Below are 15,502 nucleotides of genomic sequence, written 5' to 3'. Positions count from 1 at the left end.
GTTCACCACCAACTCCCGGAGCTTACTCAGACATGTCCATTGAATCGGTGATGCCATCCAACCATCTCATCCACTGTCATCCCTTGTCCTCCTGCCTTCAATCTTTCCCAGCATCAGGGTCTTTTCCAATGAGTCAGTTCTTCCCATCAGGTGGCCAAAGTACTGGAGTTTCAGCTTCAGCATCAGTCCTTCCAATGAATATTCAGGACTGATTTCCTTTAGGATGGACTGGTTGGATCTCCTTGTAGTCCAAGGGACTCTCTAATTTTAAATGGATGGGCTCTATTTCAATGTTTTTCCCCAAAAGTTCCAAATAATATCCATAAATTCTTTCCTTTTTCTCTGAGACTAAAATACACAGCTAAAATCCCACTACAGCAAACACAATCATGACAAAGCAATTTACCCTTCTACCAAGAATGCTATTATCAACAAGATATTATTCACTGGGTTACTGCTAATTCTCAAACAATTCTTTATAGATAATGTTTTATCTATTTCTAACAGGACTATTACAAACTTCATAATAAGTATACTATTTGGTTATAGATGTTTTATTATTCAGCTTCCCTGGTGGCTCAGATGGTAAAGAAGCTGCCTGAAATGCAGATCAAACCTGAGTTCGATCCTTGGGTCAGGAAGATCCCCTGGAGAAGGGAATGGCTACCCACTCCAATATTCTGGCTTGGGAGAATTCCATGGACAGAAGAGCCTGGCGGGCTATAGTCCATGGGATGGCAAAGAGCTGGAACACAACTTTAATCCTCAGAGATGAAGTGATTACAGAAAGTTAGATATTGAGAAAAAAGTTGACAAGAGCTTGCATTAGACATCAGGGGACAATTAAATGATATATGCCTAAGGGACTTAGGAACAAAATTTATTATCTTAGACCACAACTACCCCCTCCCACAAGGTTCTTGAGGTAAGCACCCACCAAGGAAAGTCTCAACAAGTGGGAAGCAAAGGGACACTTTATTGCTAGTAGAATTTTGTCCCCAAACTCTAATGCAAGAGATGTAAGACACGGCATGGCATACTCAAGTTGGTTATGCCTAAAGAGCTTCACCCAAAGCAAGTTAGGAGGTCTGTTCTGTCCCTTCTTCCACTCACAAAACTTGCTTCTTACCACTTCCAAATGGAGGAAGGATCAACTTAATACACCTTCTAGTACCACCGAGGCAGAGTGGGTACAGCACAGATCATGGTCCCCTGCTACCTAGCCCTGAACTACCCCTGGGCTGAGGTAGTAACCTTACCCTGTCCACCCTAAAAGATAAAAAAGGAAATAAAAATCCAAGGAGAAGAAAGATTGTGTCTGCTTGTTGTGAAGATAGAGGAGAGGAGAGAGAGATGGGGAAGAGGTAGGAACAGAGAGGAGAGACGGATTAGCAGAATTAGTCCCGGCCATGCCACTTAGGACCCAGTGGAAGACAAGAGACACAAGCAGTGCTTACTGAACTGTGGCCCCTCTCACTCCTGCAGACTCACACATCTGACCAGTATCTCCCCTAGAAAAGGACTAAAGGCTCTGACCAAGACCACCATTTGGGGGAGGAGTAAAACGGGGACGGGGAAGGCACAAGCAACCATGGTAGGGAAAGAATAGGGTATTTTAATTTTTTCTCCCAAGACAGAATTGTAGTATTGCTACAACCACTCTCTACTTACTGTACTTCTCATTTCAAAAGTTCCCAAAACCAGAAATATTCACTATAATCTTACAAACACCACATTCCAAGAACTTAGGAGAAGACTGGATGTGATAAGATAGTTATTGTCCAATATTCCCTTGGAAAGCCAGAGGTCTTTTAATGTATCTTTTCATTCTAGAGCTGATGGGCATGACTGTTTAAACTCCAGATGTTAAAAACTGAAAATGTTATCTCTAGCTTTTGACATAATTAACCTACCATTACAAAATAACATGGATATGCAGTGAAGTTCTGGTATTAGAATTTTATATGTACAGGAAAAAAGTCAAGTCTGTCTAACCTGAGTTATAGGTAAACAGGTATTTTGGTTAATCAAATATGTCTGGTTAACAGATTCCATATGGACTGCCAACTTAAAAAAAAAATTCAGGAATGTTTAAAATACCCTTAGCTAGAATAAAACCACACCAAATAAAATGTATTTCCTTTTGAGGGCACTTAGGATCTTGCCTGCTTCCCAAATTTTATTAGGTACATCCACTTTCACTGTGCTGGTAAAACATGAAGACCAATTGCAGTAAATTAAATGCTGGTAATAGTTTGTACAGAAACTTAGTTTTTTCCAAGAGGTAAATTTCATGAATAAGAAATCAAATATAGATAAGCAGTAATGCTTCTCATTTTGGATAAGAATTACCCAGTAAGCACACATAGGCTTTTTATTTACAGAACATTTCTGAAACTGAGAATAATATAAAGTAAAATTATCATATTTACTATTTTAGATACATCCAGAAGCTGTGGGCATTTTAAAAAGTAAATGGGAAAAAAAATTCTGAATTATATACTTTAAATGGGCAAATTATACATTATATGAATATCTCAATAAAGCTGTTTTTTAAAAATAAACCGAGCATATGAAATATGGAGATTTATAAAAATCCCAAAGCAGATGTGAAAAGTCAAGCAGGAGGTAGGGTCTGCAGCAGAGTTGTTGACTGGATGAGCCAATTCCTTGCTATGACCCTCAACTTCTTTGCCAGCCATGCTAGGGCTGATGGCATGACAGTTCTACCTAATAACTAAGTGGAAGTTGGCTAGGTGGGGCTTCAAATAAAGCTTTGGCTTTTCCTAATAAAAAGAGACAGACGTGACTGTCAGGGTTCTCCACACTTAAAAGTTTGTGTTTCCCTTTGTTTTTCTCCTTCCTGCCTAAATGTAGACGTGGTAGTTAAAGCTGTAGCAGCTACCTTGTTTCTCCGAGGCAAAAATACAAGGGGAAAAGACCAAGATAATCAAAAAGCTCACTGAACTGCAGAACCAATACTAGCAGCCACCCACCCATATACTTTTTATGTGAGAAACAAACAGATAAACAAAAGCAAAACAAAACCAAATAATTTTTAAAAAGCAAACATTTAAAAAAAGTCTTTCTTGGGATTTCGCTGGTGGTCCAGTGGTTAGTACTCCATACTTCCACTGCTAAGGGCCCAGGTTCAATCTGTGGTTGGGGAACTAAGATCCCACAAGCAGCATGGTGCAGCCATAAATAAATAAACAGTCTTTCTTAATCAGTTTCTTTGTTATTTGAAGCCAAATGCAAGCTTCTTTGGAGCACATGAGGGCTAGGAATAAAAATAAATGTTGTCAAGTCTGAGCCACAACATTTAATGAAAAAATTTCTATAATTTACCTCAGGAAATGAGGGTGGATTGAACCAGAAGATACAATGCCTTCTCTCACCTTCTTCTAAGGCCATAAGAGGCTCTGTAGGATTGTGAAAAAAAAATTGGAATTGCCATGTTCACGGTGGAGAAAAGAAAAGGATCTCAAATTATACTGCAGTCTCTCCACATTTTAAATGGAGACACTGAAGCAGCTAAACCTCCAGAGCTACTGAAAGACACAACAACTAAAAGGACCATTAAATTGTATGGAAAATCGAAACAGTCTTGACTGGTATTTGGTTACAGTAAAAGGATAATGCAGCAAGGCTGGTAATGTCATAATCATTGAGGGACATAGTTTCAGACATCATAAGGTAAAAGGAAGAAAAAGGATCCTTACCACTTGCTCTTAAGGGCACAGGAAAGAAAATCCAGGCAGAAGGAAAAGCATACTCTGCATTTATCTATGTAACCAATAGCCCTTATATTGAATCTGATACATTGTTGAAAGAGGTGGTTCAGTTCAGTTCAGTCTCAGTCCTGTCTGACTCTTTGCCACCCCATGAATCGTTAACAAAACAGGAAAAAAAAAAAAAAAAGATTTCTTAGCCCCACCTAAGGCCCTGAGTGTCCAGGCAAGTTGCTGAAAGTAGTCCTGTAAGGGCACCAACCAGCCTGTCATCATAATCACTCTTTCTAAAAAAAGGATGCACAATGGAGGTGGATGGATGGAGAAGAAGGGGAGGTGGAACAGTTGTTCTTGATCTCTGTGCTTCTGCTTGTTCTTAACCAGAGATGCGAGGATGTTATGGTCCAGTGCCTCTGTGGTTACCAGGTTACAAAGCGTAAAGTTGAGAGAGAGAGAGGCGTAGAGACAGTCAGACACCAGGTGCTTCCAAGATCACCCAAAGCATCTTCACAAGGTGACAAATTAGTGCTCCTGGTGGTGGCTGAGAAATCTGATTTGAGAGTACCTGAGGACTGAAGGTTTTAAGAGATAGATTACTGTGTTGTATTAATTCAAGGAGTAATTTCTTAAATGAAGGTGATCCTTCATCAGATTTCAAAACAACTTCATTTCCTTAATACTCAAAAGATAGATTTGAGCAGTTTGATGTATTAAATTTGTAGAAACTTTGGTCAGTTTGCTGAAAGCCCTGTACTTCTGTTAGCCTTCATGAGAACAGCCACATTTCTGTGACACAGCATGGCCAATCCTGTAGGAAGCAGCCTTTAAAACATCACCAGACTCAAACCACAGAAGGAGTAGGTTGATGCTTTCCCTTCCTTTGATCTTCCAAGGTGAATGGTTCCCGTTTATTAAAATGATTGTTTAAAGCACTACTGGTAAAGTATTTGTTTTAGAGGGGTCTCAAATAACAATTCTGAATAATTACTAAACATATATTTGCACATAAAATACTGGGTCCAATGGGGTTGATATCCTCTGTAAAAATGTCTTCTTGATGGGTTAATCTTTGAAAACTGAAAGGGCTTTTCTTTTCATGTACTCAGCTATATTTTATGATGACTAGTTGTCAAGTTCTCTAATTGCTCAAGGGAGATAAATGGTTGACATGTGAGATAAATCAAACATAAAAAAACAAACACACACACATACACACACTTTTTTGGGGGGATGATTTAACCTTTCCTGTTTTTCCAAAGAATATCTGAATTCTAGTCCCCTTCCTGTATTTTTAACAAGCAACTCAGTTGCCATAGTAATATTTTCTGGTCTTGAAATACCTCTAGGATGAATCTAGCTGAGACATATTTACTGTTTCCCCCAAACTCTGCTATCGTTTCTAGGCTCCAGGATTTCTGGTCCCCTTAGTGTTCACACGGTTCAGACTCTAGCATCTACTGGGAACCACAGATAAAATTTTTTATTCAACAACTGTTCTGGGAACCAGAGTTCTGAGGTCTGAGGGTGATAAGAGAAGACTTTAGTGCAATGCAGATAGGCTGTGAGAGAAACAACGCTTGGTAAATAAATCATGGATCAGCAAGACAAGGAAGAATTCTCTGGTTCAGGGCTGTGACAGACAACATTCAGCATGACTGATATGAAGCAAATTTTGTAAAATATCTTTCCAATTTTGACTAGAATTATAGGCAATCTTAATCCAAGCCAGAAGAGTCATATTTTTAGATGTTTGTTGTATTCTTTAGACTATAAAAAGGAAATTTTTAGCTCTCTAGGTCACAAAGAAGGTTTCCCTAATGTAAATAAAAGTATGCTTGCCTGCGCAGCACTCAGACAGAATGAAATGGAAGCAGCGTGAAACGCAAGGCAGCCGTCCTTACCTGTGCTCATGTCAGCGTCTAACACCAGAGCTTCATCTTAGTCATTTGTGGGAGATGCCGGATCTTTAGCAGTTTCCTCACATATGCTTAAAGCAGACACACTGAGCAAATATGATGTCCAATTTAGTTGATAGATAGGACTCCCTTTAGTGGCACTAACATACTATGTTGTCAGCTCAGTCAGTGAGTGTTTATTGAGTACTTACAGCATGGAGTACTGTACCAGGCACTTGGAAATTGCTGCGAAGACCCAAGTTCATCTCAATACTACAATCACTATCTTCAACTTGAGATTTTCTGTGGGACTACGAGGACTTGAGGGCAGCACACATGTAGCAAATACTCATATAACTATAAAGCATCACTTGAGTCATTGGCTCAATTTCTCTCCCCATCCTTATTGGACTAGGCGTTCATTTGGAGCTACTGAATGGGGCAAAAATGGTATGGTTTGTGGTTCTTCTTTTTTTCTGTGCCTGTCCCGTGGGAGGGAAGTGAATGAGCAATAGTTTGGTGGGGTGGTCAGCAGCGGTAAGAAGGAAAAAACTGCAGTAAAAAACTGGATTTCTAATTTACAGCCTGAATAGATAACCCGGAACGACCGCAGTCACACGACAGTGAAAGGCCAGCTGAACTGAGCATGGACTTAAAAGCTTAAAAGGAAGGAAAAATATGTTGGGATGAATAAGGACCACAGTGGCATATCTAGGTGTTTTTTTCAAGGATCATCTTGCTATTGTTTTGTTTTATCCATGCTTAATAACTGCAAGGCATAAACTAATTTGTGGTTCAGAAGTTCTGTGGCAGATTAACTTTTTAAGTGGCAGAATTGTTGTTTTTTTTTTCCCCCTATTGCAAAGTAAAAGACTCATCCCCACAAACTAAAGAGATTATGAATATCCACCAAGAACATACTTTGGGATAGATTCATTTTGTTCTAACATACTATATGCATATAACATTTTCCAACTGAGGAAATGTTATTTGAGGAACTCAAAATATTTTTGTGTCATTAACTCCTTAATCCTCATAACACCCAGGAAGGCTGTGGGTTTATTTAGCTTCATCTGTCTGTGCTGTTTCAATCTTTCAACAGACTACTTACTCACAATTAGGTTAGTTAAAGCATTATGGGTATTTTACTTACAGTATTGCTCATATCAATTACAAAACCATCATTTTCAAGCTAATGTAAGAATTGTTAATTTAATTGACTATCTTATAATTAGGGTTTCAAACAAAGTGCTGTCATTTATTAGCTGAAAAAGATTGGGCGACAGGCATGCTTAATGTGCAGCATATGTGATTTCTCATACTAACCTCAAAACACTTAAAAGGACATCATGATTAGCAAGCGGAAAGATAGTAAGTTTTAACCTTAGGCAACAGAGGGACTATGACATCAGGTAGATTTGGTTAGTTACTATGACTCTACCTTAGTTTTTTTATGCGGTCAGGCCTCTGAAGATTTTCTGTTATTTAAATCTTAATGTTTTTAAAATGGCATGAAAATGATATAATTACTACTCAGTTACCCACTTTTAAGGCACATTCCAGGCAATTTCTCTCATTTCCTCTCAAAATGAATAACTTCCATCGTGCCTGTAAACCTAGCAACAACAAAGAAAAACGCCTTTATTTCCAAGTTAAACTGCCTGCTCTGGTTCCTGGGGATGAGAAATAAATGCCAAGGATGGGGAGAAAGTTTCATATAAACTCAAGGCGTCCTAGCCTCCTGTTTCTTTCCCGGGAGCTGGTTGGACAAAGGCGGTCAGGAACAAAGAAGGTAGCTTCCAAAGGCATGAGGGCTCCCCAGCTCTGCCCTCCCCTACTCAGTGAAGAAACCTCTCCTCTAACCGTGCTAATAAAACACCGCGATGGGTATATGGCAGTGGGTGGAATGGTTCAGTCTGAGCTGGTGACTGAACATGTTAACAGAAACAGTAACAAGACATCTCAGGGCTGTCACCCTGAACACCCCCTTCCGCCCCTCGCCTGTTGCTCTCCCTCCGTCACTGTGCTCCAGTCACCCTGGCCTCTCTGCCACTCCTGAACCTGCCTCGCTTGTTCTGCGCTCACATGCTTGTCGCAGGGCCCTGGCATTCTGCCTGTGAGGCTCATCTCCCAGGTCCCCAAGCGGCTTGCCCTTTCCAGCCTTCTGGTTTTGCAAGGTGAGGCCTCCCCAACCACCCAATCTAAAACTGCAGTATCTCCACATCCAAGTCCTCCCTCCTGATGGTTCCATCTCTGAAATATCTGACACGTTACAAATAGTGCTGTTTACTGGTTATCCACCACTGCCTGCCTCCTCCCAATAAGACTGTCAGTTCTGCGAGAGCACTGATGTTTGTTTTCTGTACTCAGTGCTGAATCCCCAGGGCTTAAACAGTGCCTGGCACTTAGTACAAGGCTCAATAAATATTTGTTGAGTGAATGAAAGAAAATGGAGTCAGGAGGAGATGATCAGAGATCATGTTTCCAGGTCTGCCTTTTCAGGACCCACAAGGGTACTTATTGTAGCAGATGCACTAGCAGGATTAGGGTCTCACAGATGGTGGTTAGCCTTGGTCATTGTCTGCCAAGAAGCTCTGCTTGTCCACCCAGCTACAGGGGAAACCCTCAGGAAAGGAAGAAACAGCATGGGTGAAAACACACGAGCAAGAGAAATCTTATCCACGCAGTAACTCTGTCCTTTCTTAGGAATAAAGAATGCAATGATCAAGATAATCCATGTTTGAGACCTTTGCCTCCGTGTTCACCATCGACAAAGAAACCTGAAATTTACAGTTAATGTACCATGTGATTGGACCCCCAGAGGAAGAGGTTCCAGGACTGCCAGACTCCTCCCTCTTGGCTAGAGAAAATGCTGGTCACCCAGCTCTGGAATGCTCTCCCTTTAGGTGCTGATTCAGAATCACTGGGCTTCTGTGGACACAGTGACTAGGAGAGCAACTGAGTCATCACCAACAGCAGAAGCTGGGGGTTAAAGGTCACTGACTGATCAACCTGTCATTTGTCAATAAGCAGCTATCTGGACACATCAGCTGCTGCTAACCATGGCCTGCCAAGATATCCACCGTTGCCCACAGGCATTGGCAGTGGAGAAATCCTTCTCCCTTTCCTCTTCTTGAGCATGTCACAGAAGAGGCAAATGCAGTTCCTGACAACATAATGTTAGTTTCCTAGAGACGTGTCTCTTTGAGTGTTTGGCCAGTTACTTGGGGCTTCAACTGCATGGATTTTCTCACTGCAAAAGCAATAACCGGGCTTATAGATGATGGAGGCTTCACACAGTGCTGAGATATACAATTCTGCCTTCAGTTGTACTCACGTTCACCAACCCTCTCTGAGTCATGAAAAGAAAAATTGTTTGAGAGAACCATTTTCATTTCACTTTTAAAGAAAACCAAATGGGACTGTTCTCTCATGTCTCTCTTAAGCTCCAGTGACACCTTTTTCTGGAGTTAGATTCAACATCTGTGATTCTTTGAGTAGAGCTAGAAGCCAAGGTAGCCTTACCACACAAAAAGCCTGTTTGTCTCTCTCTGAGTCGTCACCTTGGCAACAACCTCATGAAGTCCCTGCTGGATCTAAAATTCTAGATCTCCCACTATATCTCTGCTATAATCCCCCTTTTTTTATTGATAGACTACCTCATCTGCACATTCAATTTGTCAAGGAACGCTTATTCTGAGTTGCCACAGGCTTTATATATCAGATGAGACTGGGAGGAGGCAGTAAGTAAACAATTATAATACAAACATGACAAATGCCCTGGGAGGAATTACACACAGAATACACTGACTAGGGATGTCTGAATCAGCCCAGGAGATGACAGAAGGTTAGGGAAGCATTCCCAAAGGAGTGAAGTCTTAAAGGGGTCATAGAGCCAGGTCAGAAGAACTGATGAGAAGACAGTGAGATACACATGCAGTGAGAAAAGCATGTTCAAAGAACTGAAGGGAAAGAGAAGGTGACGTGCAGAACTGCAAGTAGCTGGATAGGCTGAGATAGTATGTGTGGGGGTGGGAGGAGAGGCAGGAGACAGGCTGCACAGACAGAAGGGAGCCACAAGTTCTTAAAGCTTGTCTGAACTTTCTCCTGAAGGCAAATAATAGCCATGAATCCTCTGAGGAAGGGGCAGGACCACATCAGACTTGTGTTAACGGTGTGGGAGGTGGTTGCAGGTAGGGAAAGGAGAGCTAGATAGAGAAGAGAACTTACAAAGGTGCAGCTACAGTGATGGCAGTGGGCATGGGGGAGACAGGAAGGATCTGTGAGATATACAGGAGCTGGTATTGACAGCTGATTGGCTCTGTGGAGGAGGTGAGGGAAAGGAAGGAATCCAGGAAGATGTTTTTGGCTCAGTGGATGGATGGTTGGGTGGGGTATATCAAATGAGATGAGAAAATCACAGTATGAGGCAACCTGAACAGGGAAAGAGGAGAAGGGTGGGACTCCATTTCTGACATTTGCTTTCAGATGCACATGGACCAGTGTTAGGTGGCAGGGAGATGTGTGGTACCAGGTAAGCAGATAGAATACAGGAAACATTAAAAGAGAATGGGCAGAGCTGCTAAGCAGCCAGTTTGCTTCTATCTTCGTTGGCAAGAAGACGGGTCTTCAAATTAGAAATGGCAGAACAAACATAATAAAGAGAAAATTGAAGCCCCAAATAGTGAAATGAAAGAAAGAGAGTATCCGGTCAATTTAAATGATTTCAAGTCTCCTGCTCAGATGAGTTACACAACAAGCCTGCTGAAAGAAATTGCAGCTGTAATCTCAGAAACACGATTGGTAACCTTCAAGAAATTGTGGAGACTATAAAACAAGAGAAGGACAACTGTTTTCCCGATTTTTAAAGTACAGAGTAAAAGATTGTAATGGGAAATATGCAGATAAGTTTCACACCGTTTATGACAAGGATTCTAGAATGACTTATTAAATAGGTGGCTCATGATTAGTTAATGCGTGCAGCTGAGAAAAAGGAAGGAGGGGGTGTTGTTTGTTGAAAGAAGTTTATTTGTACTTCTATTTTGTCCAGACTGAATGTGGCTTGTCTCCTTCCCCTTCTGAAGCACAATGTGAGCTCTAGGGCCTGCAGGACAAATTCACAGCTTCTCTATCTGTGATTTGTTGCCCAGAGTACTCAGCCTCTACGTGACCCTTTATGTAAAGAGGTTGACATTTAAATGAAGAAATTAACAGAATGAATTCTCCAAGAAATTCAGCATCAACTGTCAGTGTACCTCAGGAATTGATAAGCAGACCTAACTTCTGTTCTTATTAGCCTGAACATCAATAAACCTTTGCCTATTAGAATCCTACTGCCTTATTTTTCGTGCTATTTCTTTCTTTACAAATACTAATTTTAAAATGAGAACAGGAAACAGTAAGGCACCTGGGAATGTTTCCCCCAAAGATGGGCACAATAAGGGGCAGAAACAGTAGAGACCTAAGTAGACACCGAAGAGGTCAAGGAGAGATGGAAAGAATACATGGAAGAACTGTACAAAAAGGATATTAATGAAACAGATTACTATGATGGTGTGGTCAGTCACCCAGAGCCAGACATTCTGGAGTGTGAAGTCAAGCGGGCCTTAGGAAGCACTGCTGTTAATAAAGCTAGTGGATATGATGGAATTCCAGTAGGACTATTCAAAACCCTAAAGGATGATGCCATCAACGTGCTGCATTCACTATATCAGCAAATCTGGAAGACCCAGCAGTGGCCACAGGACTGAGAAAGGTCAATCCTCATCCCAATTCCCAAGAAGGGTAGCACTACAGAATGTGCTAACCATTGGACAATTGCACTCATTTCCCATGCTAGTAAGGTCATGCTTAAAATCTTGCATGCCTGGCTTCAGTATTATGCAAATCAAGAACTTCCGGATATCCAAGATGGGTTTAGAAAAGGAAGAAGAACCAGAGATCAAATTGCCAACATTTGCTGGATTATAGAGAAAGAAAGGGAATTCCAGAAAAACATCTTCCTCTGTTTCACTGACTAGGCTAAAGCCTCTGACCGTGTGGAACATAAGAAACTGTGGAACGCTCTTAAAGAGATGGGAATACCAGAACATCTTACCTGTCTCCTGAGAAACCTGTATGTGGGACAAGAAGCAACAGTTGGAACCCTGTATGGAACAACTGATTGGTTCAAGGTTGAAAAAGGAATACAACAGGGGTGTCTGCTATCACTCCATTTGTTTAACCTATAAGCTGAGTACATCATGAGCTATGCCAGGCTGGATAAGTTACAAGCTGGAATCAAGATGGGCAGGAGAAATATCAAACACCTCAGATATGCAGATACCACTCTAATGGCAGGAAGCAAAGAGGAACTAAAGAGCTTCTTGATGAGGGTAAAAGTAGAGAGTGAAAGAGCTGGCTTAAAACTAAATATTAAAAGAGGGGGGGCATTTGGCGCCATTACTTCATGCTAAATAGAAGGGGAAAAGGTGGAAGTAGTGACAGATTTTCTCTTCTTGGACTCTGAAATCACTGCGGATGGTGACTGCAGCCATGAAATCAGAAGGCAACTGCTTCATGGCAAGTAAGCTATGACAAACCTAGACAGTGTGTTGAAAAGCAGAGACATTACTCTGATGACAAAGATCTGTACAGTCAAGGCTCTTCCCAGTGGCCACGTACAGTTGTGTGAACTGGATAGTCAAGAAAGCAGAGTGCCAAAGAATTAATCCCTTCAAACTATGGTGTTGGAGAAGACTCCTGAAAGTCCCCTGGACAGCAAGGGGATCAAACCAGTCAATCTTAAGGGAAATCAACCCTGAATACTCATTGGAAGGACTGATGGTAAAGCTGAAGCTCTAGTATTTAGGTCATCTGATGTGAATGGCTGAATCATTGGAAAAATCCCTGATGCTAGGAAAGATTGAGGACAGAAGGAGAAGAGGGAGTCAGAGGGTGAGATGGCTGGATGGCAACACTGGTGCAATGAACACGAGCTTGGGCAAACTTTGAGAGATGTGAGGGATAGGGAGCCTTGGCGTGCTGCAGTCCATGGGGTCACAAAGAGTCAGATACGACTGGGCGACTGAACAACAACAATACCTTATTTTTTGTGCTATTTCTTTCCTTACAAATTTTAACTTTAAAATAAAATGACAACAGGAAACCATAAGGCAACTGTGGTGGAGAACGATGAGGGGGAGGCAGTCACGGCTCACCAACACCTCCACCTCTGGAAGGTTAAGACACAGTGTAAAATATTCTTATGTTTTATATATATATATTAATATGCATATTAATATTGTGTGTGTGCATATACATACACACACATTAATCTTTCAGAGACCTCTTAGAACTTTAAAAAAAAAAAAAAAAAAAAAAGGGAAGCCTATTCAAGATCCAGATGGCTCTTGAACTCAAGTATATCCTCTGGGGGATGTCACCAGTCTTATATTTTAAAATCACATGATCCTACAAATCAAGCAATATTGGATTCAAGTTCCCTTCTTAAGGCAAACCAAAACAAAATGAAAACAACAACCAAAAGTCCAGACATGAAGATTATTAAGAAGGTCTTTTAGTACCAGGTTTCATACTCAGATATGTTTGGTTCATATATAAAGTCATTTACTAGAGTTGAAAATGAGTTTTGATTCCATATAGCCTCTTTGGACATTATCCTGTAAGTCCCTAACCAGAACAAACTGAGACATGAGTCGAAGGTAAGCCATATCCAGGGAGAGACCTGGTCCTTTCTCTCCACAAATTGCATCTAGATTTTGGTGCACCTCACCATCAGAAAATCCAAACAAGCACCTTGTATAACTTTGTCCCTCCCTTTCCACCCCCTCCTCTCAACATTTAGAGGCAAGAACAGAGGAGGATCTTCACTGAAGTTACTGGGATCACCAATGTACCAAAACACAATTTGCACATGTCTTCCATTTTAAAAGCAATAAATGAAAGGGAATCTTCTTACCGTATTGACCCGATCATGTAGGGCTGTGCCAGCTGAACCACAATCGCACCACTTCCTAGCTGATGACACGTATAACCAGAATCCCAGTCATAGTTCTTAGTGTCCCCATTCAGCAAGGCATTTCGGCTCCGACTGACTCCTTCAATCACACTGGCACAATCGGCGATTGTTGCGACATTCTCCATGGGAACTGTGAATCCAACACAAGATTCAGCATCAAGAAGCCAAATATACCCCAATAGTTTGCTACAAACAAAATTCATTAATTACTATCAATGATAAAACAAAAATTTGAGCATACTGACTACTTCAAGATATGAACACATTTAAAACACATACCAGTTTTTTAAAAAGTTGAACCTAAGGCTGAAACAAACCAAATCATATGTGACAATTAACACTGAAGAATTTTATTATAAAGAAACATGATACTCTATAAAATACAGAATGGATACAAACACTGAAAAATATTACTACAATGGGAAACCACACAGTGGTTGAGATTAATAAACCACAGCCATATCCAAATGGATGAATCAAAAAGCAATGCTAAGTGAAAAAAGCAAGGCACAGAAAAACACAGTGTAGGATTTCATTTACACAAAGTTTTTTAAAATGGCAAAACTAAAAATACAACTTGTTCAGGGGTACATATACAAATGTAAAATAAAAAGGAAATCCAGGGAATTATTACACAAAATTTATGTTACACAAAATTTATGCTCACTTGTATGTGAAAGAGGAGTACGAAATCTTCGAGGGACACCTACCAATGTGTCTAAACATTAACTGATTTCATTTCTAAGATGAAATCCTGGAAGGGCTTCAGCTTTTGGTCTTATTCTATTCTCAAGTGAGGCAATAGCTACACAGGCACTTGTTTTATTAATATTCTCTAAACTACTCATATTTATTGTTGTTGTTCAGTCGCTAAGTCGTGTCCAACTCTTTGCGACCCTATGGACTGCAGCACGCCAGGCTTCCCTGTCCTTCAGTATATCCCAGAGTTTGCTCAAACTCATGCCCATTGAATTGGTGATGCCATCCAACCATCGCATCCTCTGTTATCCCCTTCTCCTTCTGCCTTCAGTCTTTCCCCAAATCAGGGGCTATTTGCATTAGGAGGCCAAAATATTGGAGCTTCAGCATCAGTCCTTCCAATGAATATTCAGGGTTGATTTCCTTTAGGATTGACTGGTATGATCTCCTTGCATCACAATTTGAAAGCATCAATTTTCTGTTGCTCAGCTTGGTCCAGTTCTCACATCCATATATAACTACTGGAAAAAACATAGCTTTGACTATACGGACCAAATGGTGACTACAGGCAGGAAATTAAAAGACTCTTACTCCTTGGAAGGAAAGTTATGGCCAACCTAGATAGCATATTGAAAAGTAGAGACATTACTTTGCCGACAAAGGTCTGTCTAGTCAAGGCTATGGTTTTTCCTATGGTCACGTATGGATGTGAGAGTTGGACAATAAAGAAAGCTGAGTGCTGAAGAACTGATGCTTTTGAACTGTGGTGTTGGAGAAGACTCTTGAGGGTCCCTTGGAGTGCAAGGAGATCCAACCAGTCCATCCTAAAGGAGATCAGTCCTGGGTGTTCATTGGAAGGACTGATGTTGAAGCTGAAGCTCCAAAACTTTGGCCACCTATGCGAAGAGCTGACTCATTTGAAAAGACCCTGATGCTGGGAAAGACTGAAGGCAGGAGAAGAAGGGGATGACAGAGGATGAGGTGGTTGGATGGCATCACCAACTCAATGGACATGAGTTTGGGTAAACTCCAGGAGTTGGTGATGGACAGGGAGGCCTGGCATGCTGCAGTCCACAGGGTTGCAAAGAGTTAGACACGACTGAGTGACTGAACTGAACTGAACTGATATGGACCACTGTGGCAAAGTGATGTCTCTT

At 41.0% G+C, this 15,502-nt stretch overlaps 1 protein-coding gene across 16 annotated transcripts in view; it reads right to left on the bottom strand.

The window, feature by feature from the left end:
• The window catches only part of BTBD9 (BTB domain containing 9), a 410,213-nt gene that overhangs the window by 88,147 nt on the left and 306,564 nt on the right, over window positions 1-15,502 (bottom strand). For 14 of the 16 annotated variants that reach the window (XM_055571501.1, XM_055571498.1, XM_055571500.1 and 11 more), the window contains one exon: window positions 13,587-13,776. In XM_055571501.1, the coding sequence (XP_055427476.1) occupies window positions 13,587-13,776 (190 nt within the window). Of the gene's footprint in view, window positions 1-1,953; window positions 4,304-13,586; window positions 13,777-15,502 lie in introns of those variants that run through there. The other 2 variants (XM_055571512.1, XM_055571513.1) reach the window with 2 other exon arrangements.

Source organism: Bubalus kerabau, chromosome 3 (genome assembly GCF_029407905.1).
Source record: "Bubalus kerabau isolate K-KA32 ecotype Philippines breed swamp buffalo chromosome 3, PCC_UOA_SB_1v2, whole genome shotgun sequence".
Classification (NCBI taxonomy): Eukaryota; Metazoa; Chordata; class Mammalia; order Artiodactyla; family Bovidae; genus Bubalus; species Bubalus kerabau.
The sequence above is the reverse complement of the archived record's forward strand: the minus strand, read 5'-3'. Positions and strand labels throughout refer to the sequence as shown.